General features: G+C 33.6%; 7 protein-coding genes across 7 annotated transcripts; 2 read left to right on the top strand and 5 right to left on the bottom strand.

Moving 5' to 3' along the window:
* Nucleotides 1–1,896: 1,896 nt before the first annotated feature.
* Nucleotides 1,897–5,379, bottom strand: BX664DRAFT_336415 (adaptin N terminal region-domain-containing protein). The gene is made up of 11 exons (XM_051546075.1): nucleotides 4,915–5,379; nucleotides 4,516–4,847; nucleotides 4,225–4,446; nucleotides 4,112–4,139; nucleotides 3,859–4,041; nucleotides 3,625–3,777; nucleotides 3,419–3,553; nucleotides 3,223–3,355; nucleotides 2,938–3,158; nucleotides 2,606–2,873; nucleotides 1,897–2,486 (listed from the first exon to the last, which is right to left on the bottom strand). The coding sequence occupies exons 1-11, from the start codon at nucleotides 5,149–5,151 to the stop codon at nucleotides 1,951–1,953; spliced, it is 2,448 nt and encodes an 815-aa protein (XP_051399310.1). The 5' UTR covers nucleotides 5,152–5,379; the 3' UTR covers nucleotides 1,897–1,950.
* Nucleotides 5,380–5,436: 57 nt separating this feature from the next.
* BX664DRAFT_336414 (eukaryotic translation initiation factor 2 alpha subunit-domain-containing protein) lies at nucleotides 5,437–7,216 on the bottom strand. The gene is made up of 5 exons (XM_051546074.1): nucleotides 6,805–7,216; nucleotides 6,614–6,746; nucleotides 6,280–6,487; nucleotides 6,093–6,202; nucleotides 5,437–6,036 (listed from the first exon to the last, which is right to left on the bottom strand). Exons 1-5 carry the CDS (start codon nucleotides 6,913–6,915, stop codon nucleotides 5,660–5,662), a joined length of 939 nt encoding a protein of 312 aa, XP_051399309.1. The 5' UTR covers nucleotides 6,916–7,216; the 3' UTR covers nucleotides 5,437–5,659.
* A 717-nt stretch (nucleotides 7,217–7,933) lies between these two features.
* BX664DRAFT_265503 (kinase-like domain-containing protein) lies at nucleotides 7,934–9,141 on the top strand (the record flags this gene model as incomplete). The annotated part of the gene is made up of 5 exons (XM_051540860.1): nucleotides 7,934–8,077; nucleotides 8,182–8,473; nucleotides 8,537–8,661; nucleotides 8,731–8,948; nucleotides 9,018–9,141. 5 exons carry the CDS (start codon nucleotides 7,934–7,936, stop codon nucleotides 9,139–9,141), a joined length of 903 nt encoding a protein of 300 aa, XP_051399308.1.
* A 710-nt stretch (nucleotides 9,142–9,851) lies between these two features.
* Nucleotides 9,852–10,460, bottom strand: BX664DRAFT_315824 (profilin; the record flags this gene model as incomplete). The annotated part of the gene is made up of 4 exons (XM_051542693.1): nucleotides 9,852–9,872; nucleotides 9,927–10,058; nucleotides 10,146–10,280; nucleotides 10,350–10,460. The coding sequence occupies 4 exons, from the start codon at nucleotides 10,458–10,460 to the stop codon at nucleotides 9,852–9,854; spliced, it is 399 nt and encodes a 132-aa protein (XP_051399307.1).
* A 1,603-nt stretch (nucleotides 10,461–12,063) lies between these two features.
* Nucleotides 12,064–12,455, top strand: BX664DRAFT_336407 (uncharacterized protein). The gene has a single exon (XM_051546073.1). It carries the CDS (start codon nucleotides 12,122–12,124, stop codon nucleotides 12,323–12,325), a length of 204 nt encoding a protein of 67 aa, XP_051399306.1. The 5' UTR covers nucleotides 12,064–12,121; the 3' UTR covers nucleotides 12,326–12,455.
* On the bottom strand, nucleotides 12,445–13,760 carry BX664DRAFT_336403 (Tat binding protein 1-interacting protein-domain-containing protein). Its single transcript, XM_051546072.1, has 7 exons — nucleotides 13,640–13,760; nucleotides 13,487–13,531; nucleotides 13,285–13,415; nucleotides 13,117–13,219; nucleotides 12,816–13,018; nucleotides 12,697–12,756; nucleotides 12,445–12,607 (listed from the first exon to the last, which is right to left on the bottom strand). The coding sequence occupies exons 1-7, from the start codon at nucleotides 13,683–13,685 to the stop codon at nucleotides 12,548–12,550; spliced, it is 648 nt and encodes a 215-aa protein (XP_051399305.1). The 5' UTR covers nucleotides 13,686–13,760; the 3' UTR covers nucleotides 12,445–12,547.
* Nucleotides 13,761–14,586: 826 nt separating this feature from the next.
* BX664DRAFT_336400 (Alpha/Beta hydrolase protein) lies at nucleotides 14,587–16,849 on the bottom strand. Its single transcript, XM_051546071.1, has 8 exons — nucleotides 16,579–16,849; nucleotides 16,389–16,522; nucleotides 16,237–16,334; nucleotides 15,817–16,158; nucleotides 15,633–15,759; nucleotides 15,288–15,572; nucleotides 14,902–15,227; nucleotides 14,587–14,826 (listed from the first exon to the last, which is right to left on the bottom strand). Exons 1-8 carry the CDS (start codon nucleotides 16,760–16,762, stop codon nucleotides 14,664–14,666), a joined length of 1,659 nt encoding a protein of 552 aa, XP_051399304.1. The 5' UTR covers nucleotides 16,763–16,849; the 3' UTR covers nucleotides 14,587–14,663.
* Nucleotides 16,850–17,465: the final 616 nt, after the last annotated feature.

The raw sequence follows: 17,465 nt of genomic DNA, 5'->3' as shown, positions 1-17,465 counted from the left end.
GATCATCATCCAATAAAATGACTACCATTGGATTCCTCTCCAAAAAGTAGTTTAATATCATTTAATATCATTTTATCGCTTATCTTGCCACTTTACTATGAAATAATCATCAAAAGGATTTCATCGATTTTTTGAAAAAATGCCTGATGAGCCCCTGACAATTTATTTTTACAGCCAAAAGTTGGCTGAGGAATTTGAAAATTTTGGCTGTGAAATCAAAAAATCCATCTCATTTTTTTCATGCTGCATACAAGCTTGAAGAAAACTTTGACTTGATCTTTCTCATCAGAAGCCATCTTCATCGCATCAAATTTGAACAGAACATAGAACAAGCCATTTTCTTTTACATCTTATGCAATTTATAGATGATCATTGCATTTATGAAGTAAATTAAAAAAAAATGATCGTCCTTAAAATAAGTTTCGCATTTTAGCTGGTGAGTTTGAAAGTGTTATCCATAAAATCCAAAATCTTTTTTTTTCTAATCCTTCTCTTCCTTTCGTTCCTTATTTTTTTTTTTTTATCTCTCTTTTCTTACGGGGCTGTAGTATAGTGTGTATGTTGTTGTCCTCGCCGATTCGTGTTTATCATTAGGTAATATCGAAGAAAGAAAACAGAAAGTGATGTAGATACTAATCTATTTTTTACCATTCCTTTCTTTTTTAGATCCTCCATAGTGAAAGACAATGAACAACTGGATCATACTGGGGTGGATGCATATCTTTACCAAAAAGACGGGTATACATCAGGTTCAATTGAATGGAGATCATGAGCCTTAGTGAAAAGAAAAAAGGCGAGACCGAATTTAGAAACACGTAGTAGTTTAGCCATATCGTATATTATTTTTGTTTTTTTATTTAATAAAAGAAAGGTACGGTCCATATAATATTAAACGAATCAATAAAGAAACTATTTTACTTTTGCCAGTGCTTATAGTTGTAATTTATCATTCACTTATATCTTTTTTTTTTTTTTTGGCTCTCATTTTGCTTGAGGGAGTAAATGCAGAAAACTAACAGGAAGTCGCTCTAGGGATCATCATTTTACAGTACTACGGAGTTGAAAGTATAGATAGAGAATAAGCTATATCTCTGACATGAATAATAGGTGATGATGAGTGGAAGATGATAGCAACAATAACACTAAAACATGAATATCATTTTATTTTAAAAAAACGGAGGGGAGAGATTTACTGAACTGGAGGAGAAGGTGATTCATAAATGACAACCGCGTTATAGACTGCGCGCTCGGCCCCATTAACTACACAAGCTACATCAAGCTTCTCTACACATGCCACAAGTCCTGTGCTTTGTCCTGGGTTGGAAACTGTACCAAGTACGGGTTTTGAAACAACATCAGTCAATTGTGTTTTCACTGGAGCACTACTAACCAGGGCAATGCAAAGGGCTAAAGAAATATATAAAATAAAAATACGGCAAACCATATGTCACGTTGATATTCAACAGAGAAAACTTATTTTTGGTCTTCCATTTATATTTTTTTTTTTTTGGTCATGACTCCTTGTTCAGTCAATATGCAAAGCATCGTTTTCTTTCTTTTGTATATATATATATGTGTTGATGCATTTTGCTTGAGGGAGTAAATGCAGGAAAAAAGAAGAGCTAGATGTCACCCTACATCATTTCATATTTACAAAATGATTTGGAAGGGTGAATAAAGAAATAACTCCCTATGAATCATAGATGATGGATACTAAATAGATGGGTGACGATAACATCAATGATAAAATATGAATATCCATCTACTTAAAAAAAAAATAGAAGGAAGGAATGTAAACAACTCATAGTACTACGCAACACCACTGGAAGAATACACTGTAGCAAAAATTGTTATTATTAGAATGTTATAAACTCCAAAAAAATAGGACAAAATGTAAAAAGGTATTCAATAAAAGTTGGTTTATTATATATAAAAATAAAAAGAAATACATCAACGGCGTTCTACTAGTAATTCATGTTCATCACTACTGCTAACTTCATCACTTGATTCTTCATCCGATCCATCTTCCTCAGATTCAGTCGATTCGACTTCACTTGATTCATCGCCATCTTCATCACTGAATTCTTCTTCACTAGATTCCTCTTCACTGGATTCCTCTTCACTGGATTCTTCTTCTTCGCTAGATTCATCATAAAAGGCATCTAAATCGTAATCACCGTTTTTCTTCTTGACTGCTGAGGAAGAGGTATATGCATTGCCCATGGCTTCCACACCAGATAATGCTACCGATGCACCGCTGCCAGAGAACCCACCACGATCACCACGATATCGAGCATCGAAACTATCACTACCAAAGCCTGTCTCCGCTACCATTGTAGTTCGACTACCAGCCCATCCATCCAATTCTTCTACATCACGTACTGAGGGATCAGGTTGTTCTTCTGGGTAATCAGGTAATGGTTCATAACCAGGTAGAGGTTGATGAGCAAGCAAGGAGAGTGATCCGATGGTATAATCCAAGCCAGCTAGTTGTTGTTAAAAAAAAATTGTAGATTGAGTTCATTTCCATCAAAAGATGTCCTCTTCCCATGGTTAATTTATTTGTTTGTCTTTTTTCTTTTTTTTTTTTTTTTTTTTTTTTTACCTTCCATGTCAGTTTCAACAACAGCGAGTGATTTGTCGTTTAATAAGATTTGTTGAAGATGTTGTTTCAATTCATCAAGTCCAGGCTTTTCTTCAGTTGGAATAGTCAATGCACGAAGGAATCTTGCTCTATCTCTAACATCATAGTTGAGATCATATCTCGCCAAGTTGAGAACATATTGATTGAGTAAACTAAGGGTCGTATGTGTTGGGTTAAGACTGACAAGTTTACTTGATAGTGTAATGATTTGAAGTTTTGTATTATTTGTCTAAAAAAGTAATATGTTAGTAATCTTTGATCCTTTTTCTCATCAAGAGTATATATATATATACCTCGTTTGTAAAATTCTTGACGGCTTGACGTAATACATCAGGACCAACATGAGGTAAAGCTCCAGCATGTTGACCAACCAACCATAGAATATTTGCACGAGCAGTAGGAACCTTGATTGTATCCAATAACTTGGCCAAAGCAATCACAGAGTTCTTGTGTTCACTTGAATGATCCTTGAGAAGTTTTGTCACTACCAAAACTGATTCAGCAACAACCAATTCTATATGTATATTCAATGTAAATGAGCATGTTTTCTTCAATTATATAACTTTTTTTTTTGTTACCATTTGAGCTTCGTAATAATTTCATCAAAAGGCGAAGACACCTATCAGCAGCAGAAGGAACTATAGTGGCACATCTAGCAATAGCTTGAATGGAGGCAGCCACAAAATCCTTGTTTGGACTTTTAACATATTGCTATAATCGAAATAAAGTATAGATTCAGTACAATTTTTTTTTTGTTATTGTACTTTGTCATACCTGGAGTTCATTCAATAATACATGTATATTGGCATCAGTTGCAAGATTAGCAAGAATATTGAGTTTGATGTCACGGATAAACACTGGTTCTGTCGATTGTACATAGAATTGTTGAAGAAAGGGTTCAAACAAATACTAAAGAATAGATGAATGTATAATTAATTTGGATAAAATGCACACATATATATATACAAAAATATTCTTACGGGACGTTTCAAAGACATGGTGGCGATATTGGTCAACACAACATATTGAAGTTCACGATGATTTCGAAGGATTCGTACAAGTGGTTTGGCTACTTTCACAGCTTGAAAGGCAGGGGCCAAATGATAAAATAGTTTTGCAACAGCTAACACAACCTATGATATAAAAAGATTTCATCAGAATTAATCGTTCTCCTCATTTTCGCATCTTTCTTTTTTTTTTTTTTTTGATCTTACCCCGCTATTTCTACTTTGTAATAACGGTATACAGCTCTTAAGAAGTAATTCATGATCCTCATCTAATTCCAATATTTCGTTCCCATTAGTGGCTTCATCATCAGAAGAATCAGTATCAGAGTAGAATGCACGCGTCTTGATGGTGGTGGAAGTTTTGGGAGGTATACGTGATTGATCTTCGCCCTATTTGAAACAAATGAGATATGTAAGTTAATATATTGCAGATAGATGATAATGATGGAGTAGTACTTACATGTGGGTTGGGATTTAAAAATTGATTTCTATATAGATATCAAAGATGAAATATATTGAATAAAACATATAATAGAATAACATCCATCTTCTTCTTTTTTTTTCTATATTTACCTTCCATAACGTAACATAAGACCAAGAATAGCCATTTGTCCCCATTCATCACAATCAGGTAATACACCACAAAGTTTTCGGAAACATGGATGAATTAAATCAAATCGATTAGGACAAACTTCGTTGAATGCCATGATGGTACTGCCAATAGTAATGTTGGATCGATCTTTCAATAAGGTGGCCACTATTTCAATCAATGCATCTTTTTGAGAATCATCCAAACTAAGATAAATAAAGGAAATAAAGATGAGTATTACCAAATTTTTGATAAAAAAAAAAAAGTAGGCTTACCTATAACATTTTGGAATGGCATGAGCAGCTGTTTTGCGAACATATGGACTAGAATCAGTAACACATTTCTTGATTCCCAATAATACAATAGGACTGATGACAGGTACACGAATACCACTCATTACACGTAAAGCCATAGCACGAATGATTTGATTCTTGTCACTCAAATCTTTTTGAAATGAATTGATAGAGAGTAAAGCCAGATCAGGTTCTTGTTCAGCATATCGTAATAAATAAATATAGACCAGTTTTCGTACTTCAATATTTTGAGAGACTACATTCTTGACCACATCAGGAAAGAATTCTGAAACATCACGTCCTTTCGAAATCATCTATAACAAAAATAAATGGAATTAGCCACATTCTCTTCTTTTTGAGTACATTCATTGTTTTTCTTACAGCAATCAGTCTTTTCAATCCATCCAATTTTTCTCTATCATTTTTTGAATCCAATTGTCGTTTAATATTTCGCATTTTTTCTTCAGAAGTGTCAAAGTATTGTGCGCCAGAATCGCCACCACCAGGAAAGCCAAGTTCTCTTGCGTTTTCCACCAATCCTTGAGACATCTTTTGAGATAGTTTGGCTGCATTTTCTGCAAAGTTCATAGCCTTGTTGATATAATCAGATACTTCCATTGTAGTTGATTTGTTATCGTTGTATTATTGTATAATAAGAAGTGAGTAGAATGATAATAGGTGATAATATACTGTTGAAAGGAAGAATACAAAAGGGATGCAAAAAAAATGAAGTATAAAAAGAAAGAAAAGGAATAAATAATATATATTTCTAACTAACAAGTTTGAGTATCTACTAGGTAAGATGGAAGAAGGAAGACTTTGATGGCTTTACAGAATGTTAAACGAGGGAAAGAGTGAAAAATAGATGTGGCCCAAGTGGTGGAAAAAAAAAAGGTGGACGGTGTTTAAAATAAGGATAGTTTCAAGTTTCGTATCGTACATTTTTATTCAAGACGTGTATGTTATGTGTATGACAAAAAAAAAAATCAAAATAAAAGACACCAATAAAAGAAAAAGAGTAAAATAATCCAAAGAATGTATATGTATGTATATGACATTGAGTGAGGCATATAAGGGGAGAGAAAATATAAAAAAAAAAACTATAAATATGTATAAATGACTATTTCTACATATCATCATCACTAGCAGCTACAGCATCACCTTCATCTTCATCACCACTAACAAGTTCATTTTCCTTTTCAGCTTGAGCCAATAGAGCAGCAAAGTCCTTGTCATCTGTTTCAGATACCAATTTGGCTTCCTTTTCAACCTTGAATCTTGCCCATTTATGGCTTTCCAAACTTTCCTTGATAGCATTAATGGCTTTTTCCATAACATTGAATCCAACAGACTTTTCTAGGGCATCTGCAGTAACAACATATAATGGTGCTGCCAAATATGTCACCTTGACAGGTACATCAGGAGTTGATTCATTTTCACCAGCTTCCAAAGCAGCCTTGATAGCCAAAACACCATCCATACCAGTACATCTAAGATCAAGTTCTATATTTCAAAATCCATCAGTCTCTATTTCTTAATATATATATATTATCACTTACGAGCACGGATCTTGACGGGTTGAGGAGTCATACGACGTTTGATGTTGTTGATTAATTCAGTACGAACAGCATCATTCATTTCAATACCTTCGAAAACAGCAGCAGGGTCACTATGTCATACAAAAAAAAAATTAGTCAAAATGGCTCATACTCTGTCATTCTATATATATATGACGAAGGGACTTACGCAATAGCAACTTTGAAGGCATCATAAGCATGACCAAACTTTCTATATAAAGGCCAACCAACAGATTCATAAAGGTCCTGAAGAACAAGATCATGTTTTTCAGCAACATGACGTAAAATGGAATGTACAGCCTTGGATTTGTTGAATTTTTCTTCACATCGAGCAATGTCTTCAGGGGTCACACGACGTTTAGAAAGATCGATATAACCTAATTCATTAATATTTAAAAAAAAAAGACAAGTTGAACATCAGATCAAGTAGGTCATCCAAATAAACAAGTATTGCATCTAAAGCAGTAAAATCAAGTTCCAATGTCTTTTTTTTTTATTCTTACCCTTTTCTTCGTCCACTCTGAGTACGACCACAACTTCGTTACGTCCAACACGAATAAGTTTTTGTACTGATCGAATACGTCTTCGAGATAATTCAGATAAAAGGATCATACCTTCCCGATCCCCATATTCGAGCTATTAAGATATATATAAAAGTCAGTATGTTTATAATGACGTTGTTCTTGATGCTTACCAAACGAACGTAAGCACCCATATCAGCGATTTGTCGAACGTTGACCATGACGACATCGTCGACTTGGGGGAATTCATTTTCGTACATGCGACAGTGGAACTTGTCACTCATTGTTGTATACTGATGAAAATAAGGGATAAAAAAGAGAAAGAAATAGTTTTCTTGCTTTGCCGCGTTTAGTTTTTTTCTTTTTTTTTTTTCTTGGGTGGAAAAAAGTCACAGGTGGGATTTCAAGTCCGTTCATCAGGATTTTTTTTTTCTTTTTGGACCCTGTCGCATACCAAAAACTCCAAGAGTGAAAATTGTATGATACAGGTATAGTTGATCGTTTTACTACTATACTTTTGTATTTAAAAAATGATTTATATCTTAATAATGGATTTTATTGATTTTAGTGAAAGCATCAAAAAATCATGTTTAAAAATTCACAACCTTCTCTAATTGAATTACCGACGGTTGGCCCTAGTGCGGCTTTTTATCGTTCGATCATATATTGCCAACTTTTTCTTTCTTTCAACACTCCTTTTTTTTTCTTTCCTTTTTTTTTTTTTTTTACATTTTTGTCAATCAACAGGATTATCTTTTTTTTTATTATTTTGGCTTGGACATATCTTTATAGAAGTATATCATCCTCATGTCCTTGGCGCCAGAAGTAGCAGATGTTACCAACAATACCGGAAGTTCACAACCAAAGATGGGAAAACGAAATCCAGGACTGAAACTTTCACCTCAGCACTTGCAAACGGCATCATCTAATGGTACTTCGCCTGGTGGATCTCAAGTCAACAACAACAATACTCTACGAGAAAAGATTGGTCATCTCATGGGAAGTGGTAACAGTACAGGATCCAATGGTGCTCCTTCATCAAGTCCTGCCCATCCTGGTTCTATTTCTGCTTATTATGGAGGACCAGTAGAAGAGGAAACATCATTAGCCGCTTCCTATCTTGCAGCTTCACAACAACAAAAGCAATTACAACTTGATCAACAGGGTGACGATACCAACATGGAAAACCAGAATAGTGCAGGTCCATTACCTGTTCTGCGGGCTCCTCCTTTACCACCACCATCAACAGTCCAACAACTTACGGATACCAATAGTACAGCACATACCATTCAACAACCCCTTATGGATACAACAGAATTGGATCCCACTATTCCTCATGATGTGCAGGCCAAAGATCTAGAAATATTGAAACGATTAGGCGAGGGTGCTGCTGGTACAGTACGCAAGGTTATTCATAAACCATCCAATCTCGTCATGGCGAAAAAGGTAAGTGAACATATAAATGGTGTTACAAAAAAAAAGAAGCGGAGGATAATTCCAAATGATTTATTTTTATCTTCTTTCTTTTTTTTTTTTATCTATCTTTATAGTCCATCTCAACTGATCCCGACCCAGCAGTTCAACGACAAATCCTTCGAGAATTGGCTTTTTTAAAGACATGCAACTCTCCATATATTGTTTCTTTTTATGGTGCATTCTTAGATGAAGGTGAAACAACAGTATCATTATGTATGGAATATTGTGAAGGTGGCAGCTTACAAGATATTTATACTCGTGCTCGTGATCGTGGTGGTGTGATTGGTGAAGCTGTATTGGAACGTATTGCTGAATCTGTATGTAAAGGCTTGGTTTACTTACATTCAAAACGAGTCATTCATCGAGGTAAACAAGAAAAAAAGTAAGTTGATCAATCTTATCTCTTAACTTTATTTTTTTTTTAAATAGATATCAAACCATCGAATATTTTGGTGACAAGAAAAGGGGAAATCAAATTGTGTGATTTCGGGGTATCTGGTGAATTGATCAATTCTGTAGCAGAAACATTTACTGGAACTCAATATTACATGGCAGTAAGTGGAATAATGAGATAATTTTTTGACGGTCTACTAACATTATTTATTTTAATCATGATGATTTAGCCGGAACGTATTCAAGGGAATGCTTATGCAGTACAATCTGACATTTGGTCTTTAGGTCTGACATTGATTGAAGTTTCTCAAAATGAACCTGCTTTACCACCTCCTGGACAACCTGATTTATCTATCTTTGAATTATTGGACTTTATTGTTCGACAACCTGTACCAGTTATCAAAGGGGATCATATATCTGATGCTTGCAAAAACTTTGTGGCTATTTGGTAAATGCAAAAAGATAGAGAAGAGAAGGATTGAACTTAACACTAAGTTCTATTTTTTTTTTTTTTTAGTTTGACCAAGGATCCTTATCTACGACCTCCACCTGCAAGAATGTTGGAACATCCATTTATCAAACGATGGGAAAACTGTTTTGTTGACATTGCACAGTTCGCCAAAGAAGTATGGGGATGGTAGTTTAGTTTAGTATGATAGTTGTCTTTTTTTTTTTTCTAATATACAAAAGTTGAATCAATAAAATTGAAAATGTATATATGATCCATATACGTAAACTGTATACATGCTTTGTGTTATAAGGTAAGAACAAACAAAAAAAAAAAAAAAAAAAAAAAAAGAGGGGAACACTTTATTCATTGGGAATAAGATTAAATCAAATGGGAAATATCAACAAATGATGTTGGTAAATACATATACCTTTATTCAATGAAAATATATCATCCAAACAAAATCAAAAGGAAAGAATAAAGAAGAAAGTTGAGTAAGAATAAAAAGGATACAAATGTTTACAATAGCAGTATTCATGGAATAGTCTTTATCATTTACTTGTTTTAATATATATATCATTTGCCAATAAAGAAAAAACAAATAACATTCCATTACTGAAAAACAGATATTGCTTTTGTTGCAGTCAATTTATCTACTCAATTCTGGAGGTCTACTAAGATATTATCCAAAAAAACTATAAACGAAGTGTTTTGTAAATATATATATCTTTATTCAAATCATATACATCCAAACAAAAAAAAAGAAGTGAAGGGGATATGCAAAAGAGGACTGGAGTATCTTCATAAAATCATTGGAGAGGGAAAGAGTAAGAGTGAGAGGTAAAGAAGGTCTTGTCATATATCATCACTAGAATAATAAAAAAAAAAATAATAGAAATGATATTAGTAAAACAATCTTCCCTTCTTCATAATCAAAAAAAAAAAAAAAATAATAATTATTATATTTTGTATACTTACGAAGTTAACACCAATCAAATAATCAGCCAATCCTTCAACAACCTTGGTACAGGAACCGGGTTGAATACCTTCCTTGTAAACACCAATAAGAATAGCTTGATTGGTTTTCACAACACAAGCACCATCAGCTCCCTAAATATATAAAGTTGAATGAGATAAAAGAGAACACAAGATGAAACAGCCACTATCCCATCCTTCGTTTCTTTTTAGTCTGTTTACCTTTTTGGCGTAGATGGAACGGTCATCAGCTCGGAGAGTAAGATACTTGATACCATTGATATGGATTCCACTGGCTTGTATAGCATCAGAGTCACTGAAGCCCTTGATGAGTTCATTGATTTCAGGGGTAGATAACTAAGATGGATAACCAAAGTACACGCGTTAGTTTTCTTCATCTTTTTTTTTTTTATTATTTTATTTTACCTTGAAATTAGCAGAAGCGGCCCAGAGAGTACCGTTCAAACCATAGATAGCAGCTTCGGACACTTGACCAGTGCCAATGAGATTGTTATCGACATATTGTTGCCAAGACATGTTGTATACAGATGAAAATTGAAATAAATATAAAAAGAAAACTAGATGAAAAAGAAATACAAAAAAAAAAAAGTTGGAGAAAAAAAAATATAAAAATAGTTACTGCGGAGAGTAAAATGCACGTTTTTCGAGTGAGTCCAGTCCCCTTTTTCAAGCTAGAAACGCATGTACATAGATATATGTCAAATCATTTCAATATCATGTCAAACCAAAACAAGAAATGAATCATTCATACTGATTGATCTGATTCTTTTTTATCAGAGAAAAAAAAAATGAAAATGAAAATAATACAGTATAAGAAAGGGATTGGCCGAATTGGCGTGACCCACGTCGCGGCGATTAAATGCCTTACAGGACACACACACACACACACAGTTTTATGATGGATGATGACGTTGATGATGACACTAGTGACAAGAAACGATGATGAGCATGATCATGTTAAGATGGATGATGACATTACCGTTTGTTGTTATCATTACTGTTATTGTTGTAAATATGTTCCTACTTGTGCAAAAAGTAATTATCGGCGACTAGGTTCATAATGTGTAAATGAATCATATACTGCAATGTTGTACACAAAAAAAAAAAAAAAAAAAAAAAAAAAAAAAGAGGAAGAAAAGGGGAAACAATTAACTCATCCTTTCAGCATCCCATCCAAGTTGACTTTTTTTTTTTTCTCGGCAGACTGCGGATGAAACAGGTACATTTTTTCTCCCAATGATGCATATATGTGGCAAACCGTGTGTTTTCTATTATTGTCTTTTGACCTGCTGGACAAAAAAAAAGAAATGTGGCTAGGATATCCCTGGGTACCTTTTTTAGTAATCATTCTATTCTCCACTCCCTTTTTCCTTGATTGTACTATTTAATATATAAATATATAAATATATATATATGTATATATAACTAATGATGAGTATGACGATGTCATCTATGCATAGGATGAATAATCAAAGGCGGGAAAATTTGAAGATGCAACTAAGAAAAAAAGGATGAATTCGCTCAGCAAATATAAGTCGGTCAATGATTTGTTCCCGTTGGCTGGTCATTCAATTGAATGTAATTTCTGGATGTATTCATCCTTATCTTCCCCTGATCATCATAATTTCCCGGTTTATTATTGATGAAAAAAATAAATGAGCAACTTCTCCGTAGTCAATGAGCGGGACATGGTTTATCGCATCACCGCAGCTAAGAATAATTCTTGGATGGAATCGTTTTTTTTTTCAAGCCCGGTCTAAAAAAGGCAATGACTTTTCGTTCTGTAGGGTTTTTGATGAATCACAAATGATAAAATAAACGATTTACCTTAGTTAGAAGAATAAAAAAAAACGCACAGCACAGATCACTCGTCTATTTTATTTTTAAACCAATGAATCGAACCTAATCGAAATAAGAGGAAGGGAAGGGATATCTTTTTTTTTTCCCTATCCATCATACCCCACAATCCAATGCCTAGAGAACACAACTTAATAGATCTTCATCACACGCACACTCAGTGGCAAAGTTCATGCCAATATTTTAACCCGCTTGATTTGATTATAAAAGTGTCATCTCTCCTCTCTTTTTTTTTTCTTTCTATTTTTATTCTTCATCTCTTTCTTTTCTTTATTTTATACTTTTCTCAATTTCTTTTATTTATTTTTTTTTCTATTATCATGAGTTATCAATGGTGTTACTCTGCTGGCTCTTTATGGGTCCCATTTGATAATGGAACTCAAAGTCTTATTGAAAATTTATGGCGACAATCTACAGCAGCATGGATCTACGTAGCTTCTTTCCGGGGTCAAGCTTATGTCAATGGACCTGGTCTTTACGTTCACTATGGGGGTAACAATTACTCTATTGCTCGACGTTGCTAAATCAATGACAACAAATCGTTATGACAAATCATTCAATCTGTCCTCATATACCCATATATAGATACACTTTCCCTTTTGTACAAACAATCACTACATATAAATCAATCACTTAAATACACTGACATTTTATAGACTTTTTTTTTTATTTTTCGTTTGTTATAATAAACTATTTACATATATATATAAAATTATGGATCAATAAAACAAGTGGAAGGGTTCAGATCATGATGCCAAGGGATCTTGTTCGTAAGGAATAGGATCGTCCTGAAAATCTATTTCATCCTAACGAAACAAAAAAAAAAAAAAAAAAGAATCATGTTAGCAAAACATGTGCCATCCAATGGTCCCTATTTGTTTATTCTTTTCTTTACAAGTAATTCATTTTTTTTAAGCGGTAGGTTTTCCAAGATAGCACCCAATATTTCCTTGAACTATAAAGACAATGAATTAGTCTTGAAATGAAAGAAAATCATCTTTTTTTTTTCATTACCAATTTCCTGCGTTGTAACCATAATTTTCGATGAGATACTAAGTCTTGATTGATTTTTTGAATTGATTCTGGGGATATCTGTACTATGCCTTGTTCCTTGAATGTCTCTAACTGTGATTTCATTGTTGTATTCAAATTGATAGTTTCTTCCAATAGAGTCTTGGCGTCTTGTGTTTTGGGAGTAGATTTCAATTGTGTCAATTCTATGCAACATGAAGGGTGGTACGTTAACATCATAGTCGTCATCAGGCACGTGTCATCCTATTTTTCTTTCTTATTTTTTTTTTTTTTTTTTACTTACTTTGTCGTCGTTGTCGATTCTCGTTGTTGAGTTGGTCCAGTTGTTGAGTTAACCTGTCTCGTTCCTGCTTCATTGCTTGTCCATCATCACCAGGAGAGTCTTCCTATTCCATCAATATCAATCAATATTTTCTTCCATAGTCCCCAACATATCATCCATTTTTTTTACCTGTTTAATAGTATATATCACTGTTTTTCCAAATGTTTTTGAAACAACCAATTCCTGATCCAAGAGTTTATCGAGTGTTTTGCCAAGCGTTGTCTTTGTATATTTACCTTGAAGGTGATTACACAGGTCGGCTTTCATTCAACAACAAAAAGGATCATGAGTATAATCAAGTCAAGGGTATCATCTTTTCATTCATACTTACTGGCGCTGTAAGGTCGGTTCACCTTTCGTAAAAACTGTAAAACATCTAATATGACATAAGAAAAAAAAAGGGTGAGGCGCAGTAAAAAAAAGGGGGGAAGTCAAATTAATGTTAATAAAAGAACAAACCCATTCATATCTAGACAAGACTTACCATTGTTATCAGTAGAAGAAGATGAACTTGGTTTCTTTTTGGCCATTGAAAGAGAACAAAGAAAGAAAGGAAGGAAAAAAAGGGAAGGAAGAAAGAGCGCGACAAGGGGAAAGCACTTGGCTTCGAAAGACAGGGTCTGGCGATTGAAATTCGCCGCCCGCTGATTGGCTCAGAGTCCACTGATAGCTCATTTTTGTAGTAGTCCATTATGATTAACGACAGACAATTAATAATAGATAATTAATAATAGATGATGAATGGTAAATGATGTGTTGATATGTATGATCATAATGGATGAAATATGATGACAGATGATGATGAATTCTATGAAGACTAATGTATCTAATGAGGGATAATCCTAAAAGCTGGAAGCAAGTCTTCTTATCTTATTAGAATGTTGGTGGTTGATTGGCTCCAATGGGCTATTCTTTTTTGTTTTCTTCTGACATTCTAATATCAAATGCTCTTTTTTTTTTCTTTAATGTTACATTCATGAATCATCCATCCATTATTCATCAAGTATCTTTCCATTAATCATTATCTACAGAAGATGATCGTACTTTTATTCTACAATTATGATATGATGAATGTGTTGGCAACTTCAAATTCCATCCAAAGAAAGAGGTTACCATTCATCTATCATTGCTGTGATTCTTGTCGGGTATTACATGTTACAAAAAGCGCGGATTTGCCCTGTCAAAACCATGTGAAATTAAGAAATGGAGTAAATAGGTTCAACATGTTTTATCATCCAATGACATTGGCAGTATTTGATGATAAATCTTGGGTATTGCCAGATAATCCTTTTTGGAGGATGAGAAAAAAAAAAAGATAACCCTTTCAATTTTAGATCCCATGATGATGTAACAAGAATATAGTTGTATGTTTTTATTCACAAAAAAGGTACATAAATAATATATATATAAACAATGAAGAGAATGAAGAAATGAGAGATGAGGTTTGTGTATACAAAAAAATAAATCTAACTATTGAATTATTATTACTACTACTACTACTAATATTACTATCGTTGATGCAATACATATCGCATATATAATTCATCTACAAAATGACTATGTCGGATACCAGGAGGTCTAACATCGGCAAAGGCTTTTAAGGCATCAGGTACAGAGACACCTAAACGTTCAATCATATAACAGACGATAAAGAAACCAGTCCGATTGAACCTATAAAATAATAAAATATATATATTTAGAAATCCTTTCATACGACGACTTTTTTTTTTCTATTTCGAGTCTTACCCATAATGGCAATGCACGGCAATCTGGACATCTGGTCGCTTTTCCCAACAGTCTGCTGCTAATTTGATAAATCGATCGACATCTTCTCTTGTTGGTGGAATTTTGGATACGGTTCTGAACTTGATGTATTCTATGGTAGTATTGTCAAAATCACTTGTACGATATGGAGGAGTATCCTTGGAAAGATCAATAATAAAGCCAATTTCAGGATATTTTGCTAAAAAGGCAGGTGGACAGTGTTCAGTATCAGTTTGTCGCATTACTTTCATAGCTCTAAAAAGAGAAATACCAATAGGACCACTGGTAATATCTGCTGTACGGGACCACTATTTTTATGTCGAGTTAATCACAAATGATCAGTTTTTCCTCTTTTGTTTTAATAATACCTTTTCATAGTTCTTGAGATCCCATTTATTTTCACCTTTAGTCTTGTTTAAGATTTGCCATTCTCCACTGAGAGTGTGTAATCCACAATTGTTGATCAAAAATTCAGATATAACGGGATTCACTAATTCAGGTTTGACAAGCATAGGCATATGACCAACATTGGCGATCACATAAGGTTCAGGTACACGTTTGAGAGCTTCGGTTGAATCCATATGGGTTGATCCATTGGCCATCAATAAATGTCCACGAATCAAGTTCATATCAGAAGGTAAAATGACTTGATCCTATGTTAACTAGTTAGTCTCAAATTCTTTTTTATTTTATCTTTTTCCAAACACTTTTACCTCACTTCCACCAATCAATAAAACAGCAGACTTAATTTTTTGATAGACTTGACGATCAGGAAAACAAGCACCACAAACAATCCTTTTATAAACTGATGTTCGACTAGCTAAATTCCATTGCCATTGTCTAAATCATAAAAAAAAAAAAGAATAAATAGATTATTTTATCACATTATTGTATTACCTTTTCCTTAAATCATCAGGTGCATCATGTCCAAGTAATCGTCCAATGCTTGTACTATAGAGTCCTCCTCGTCTATCAGCAGTTCTAGCAAAATCGAAGATCCAATCTGGTACCCATCGTAGTTTTTTCAATCCTTTGATTTGTCTTTCATCCATACGATCCTTTGGTGAGATCAAAACCAAAGCTTTGATTCGACTTTGCAAAACAGGGGAGGCAGCGATAAAGGTGGCTATTGAACATCCATAGGAATGAGCAATGATGACTGTGTTGGGATTTCTATATCGATCCAATAGTAATGTTTCAATATCCTGTACTAGAGAAGAGGTAGTATAAGGTTCCCACCTATAGAAACAAATATATATATAAAGAATGAAAGATTAGTTGTCATGATATAATAATAAAAGTCTGTTGTTAATTTACTTTGAAGAAACTTCACTTTTTCCGCAACCCAATAAGTCAATCGCTAATACATGCGCTGTTTGAGAAAAATATTCCAATTGACGTTGCCATTGAGCCACCTATAGAAGAAAAAAAAAGATAAGTATTGATAAATGAAGTACTCATTTTCTTACCTGTCCACCTAAACCATGAATGAAGACGATCAAAGGGACTTTACTTCCTAATTCATGAATAATATGGACGATCCGTAGTTTGTGGTCGTTTATTTCAACAAATTGAGTATGATCGGTAATGATAGACGGTTCAGCTATAATAATAATAATAAAAGTAAGTATCATTCTTTTTTGATTTGTAGTATCATACATAGTTCCAATAGTTGTTTTTCCATATCCCGTTCTTTGAGATCACGTTGGCATAAAAAAAAACTAATACGTTCCCAAGCTCGTCGTTTAAGTCGTTTTGGATCCTTATAAATACAATAAATGCTGGCCAATACAGTAATGACAGCAAAAGTCTTGACCATTTGCCTTTTTTCCATATATAACATTGTTGGTCAAGGAGAAAAAAAAAAGAAAGAAAGAAAAGTGGAAAAACCTTTGGAAGAGACAGAAAACATTGGAATTTTAAAATCCGCCTTTTGCTGTTGGTATTTGCTTTCCTGTGCTGTTTTATTCTTCTTATTGGTAATGTTATCTTGGTTACATTCATTGCCCGATCAAATGTGGGGTAACAATTTCCAATAAACAAAAAGTTGGTATGACTGCAAAGAAAAAAAAAAAAGGTGGATATTCACTTATGCGTTCAAATTACCCTTTTAAGGTAACATGGTAAATCAATAATAAACTGTAAAACCACTGATCTTCCCGAAGAGAACCAAGTCCAATATATAGTTATGAACTTTAATGACGCTATCTCTCAAACAAACGGAGTATTAAAGATCAAGTTTATTTGAGACTTCTTTTTTTTTTTTATATATTTTACCACGCAAAGAGTAAAGTTTTACTTTGACGAATAACAACACGATAGCTTATCGTTTTAACCTTTTTTGTGTTCACAGTCAGATTACCAGATCAATAAAGTTATGGTTGATTTATTCTTTCATTGTTCAATATAAAGGAAACTTATTAGTCATCTCAACCAATAGTGATCATCCTTTTTTATTTTTTTACATTTTCATCATCCTTTTTGTTTGTGCCTTGATGCTTTATCAAAAAATAAGCAGGATTTTATTATCTTCTTGTGTACATCCA

This window comes from Halteromyces radiatus (genome assembly GCF_025201355.1).
Source record: "Halteromyces radiatus strain CBS 162.75 chromosome Unknown BX664scaffold_5, whole genome shotgun sequence".
Lineage (NCBI taxonomy): Eukaryota > Fungi > Mucoromycota > Mucoromycetes > Mucorales > Cunninghamellaceae > Halteromyces > Halteromyces radiatus.
The sequence above is the reverse complement of the archived record's forward strand: the minus strand, read 5'-3'. Positions and strand labels throughout refer to the sequence as shown.

Bases quoted from the DNA above. Each gene is read 5' to 3' on its own strand.
- BX664DRAFT_336415 (XM_051546075.1), bottom strand. From the start codon at position 5,151: ATGGAAGTATCTGATTATATCAACAAGGCTATGAACTTTGCAGAAAAT. The intron at 3,356-3,418 runs GTATGACAAAGT...TTTCGATTATAG, and splicing joins TATTATTGAATGAACTCCAG to CAATATGTTAAAAGTCCAAA. The intron at 2,487-2,605 runs GTAAAAAAAAAA...AACAACAACTAG, and splicing joins TGTTGAAACTGACATGGAAG to CTGGCTTGGATTATACCATC.
- BX664DRAFT_336414 (XM_051546074.1), bottom strand. From the start codon at position 6,915: ATGAGTGACAAGTTCCACTGTCGCATGTACGAAAATGAATTCCCCCAA. The intron at 6,747-6,804 runs GTAAGCATCAAG...ATATCTTAATAG, and splicing joins TGGGTGCTTACGTTCGTTTG to CTCGAATATGGGGATCGGGA. The intron at 6,037-6,092 runs GTAAGTGATAAT...TTTGAAATATAG, and splicing joins ACCCGTCAAGATCCGTGCTC to AACTTGATCTTAGATGTACT.
- BX664DRAFT_336407 (XM_051546073.1), top strand. From the start codon at position 12,122: ATGAGTTATCAATGGTGTTACTCTGCTGGCTCTTTATGGGTCCCATTT.
- BX664DRAFT_336403 (XM_051546072.1), bottom strand. From the start codon at position 13,685: ATGGCCAAAAAGAAACCAAGTTCATCTTCTTCTACTGATAACAATG. The intron at 13,019-13,116 runs GTAAGTAAAAAA...CATGTTGCATAG, and splicing joins GAATCGACAACGACGACAAA to AATTGACACAATTGAAATCT. The intron at 12,608-12,696 runs GTAAAGAAAAGA...TTGTTTCGTTAG, and splicing joins TTAAAAAAAATGAATTACTT to GATGAAATAGATTTTCAGGA.
- BX664DRAFT_336400 (XM_051546071.1), bottom strand. From the start codon at position 16,762: ATGTTATATATGGAAAAAAGGCAAATGGTCAAGACTTTTGCTGTCATT. The intron at 16,335-16,388 runs GTAAGAAAATGA...TTTCTTCTATAG, and splicing joins TTCATGGTTTAGGTGGACAG to GTGGCTCAATGGCAACGTCA. The intron at 15,228-15,287 runs GTATTATTAAAA...ACATAAAAATAG, and splicing joins ATCTCAAGAACTATGAAAAG to TGGTCCCGTACAGCAGATAT.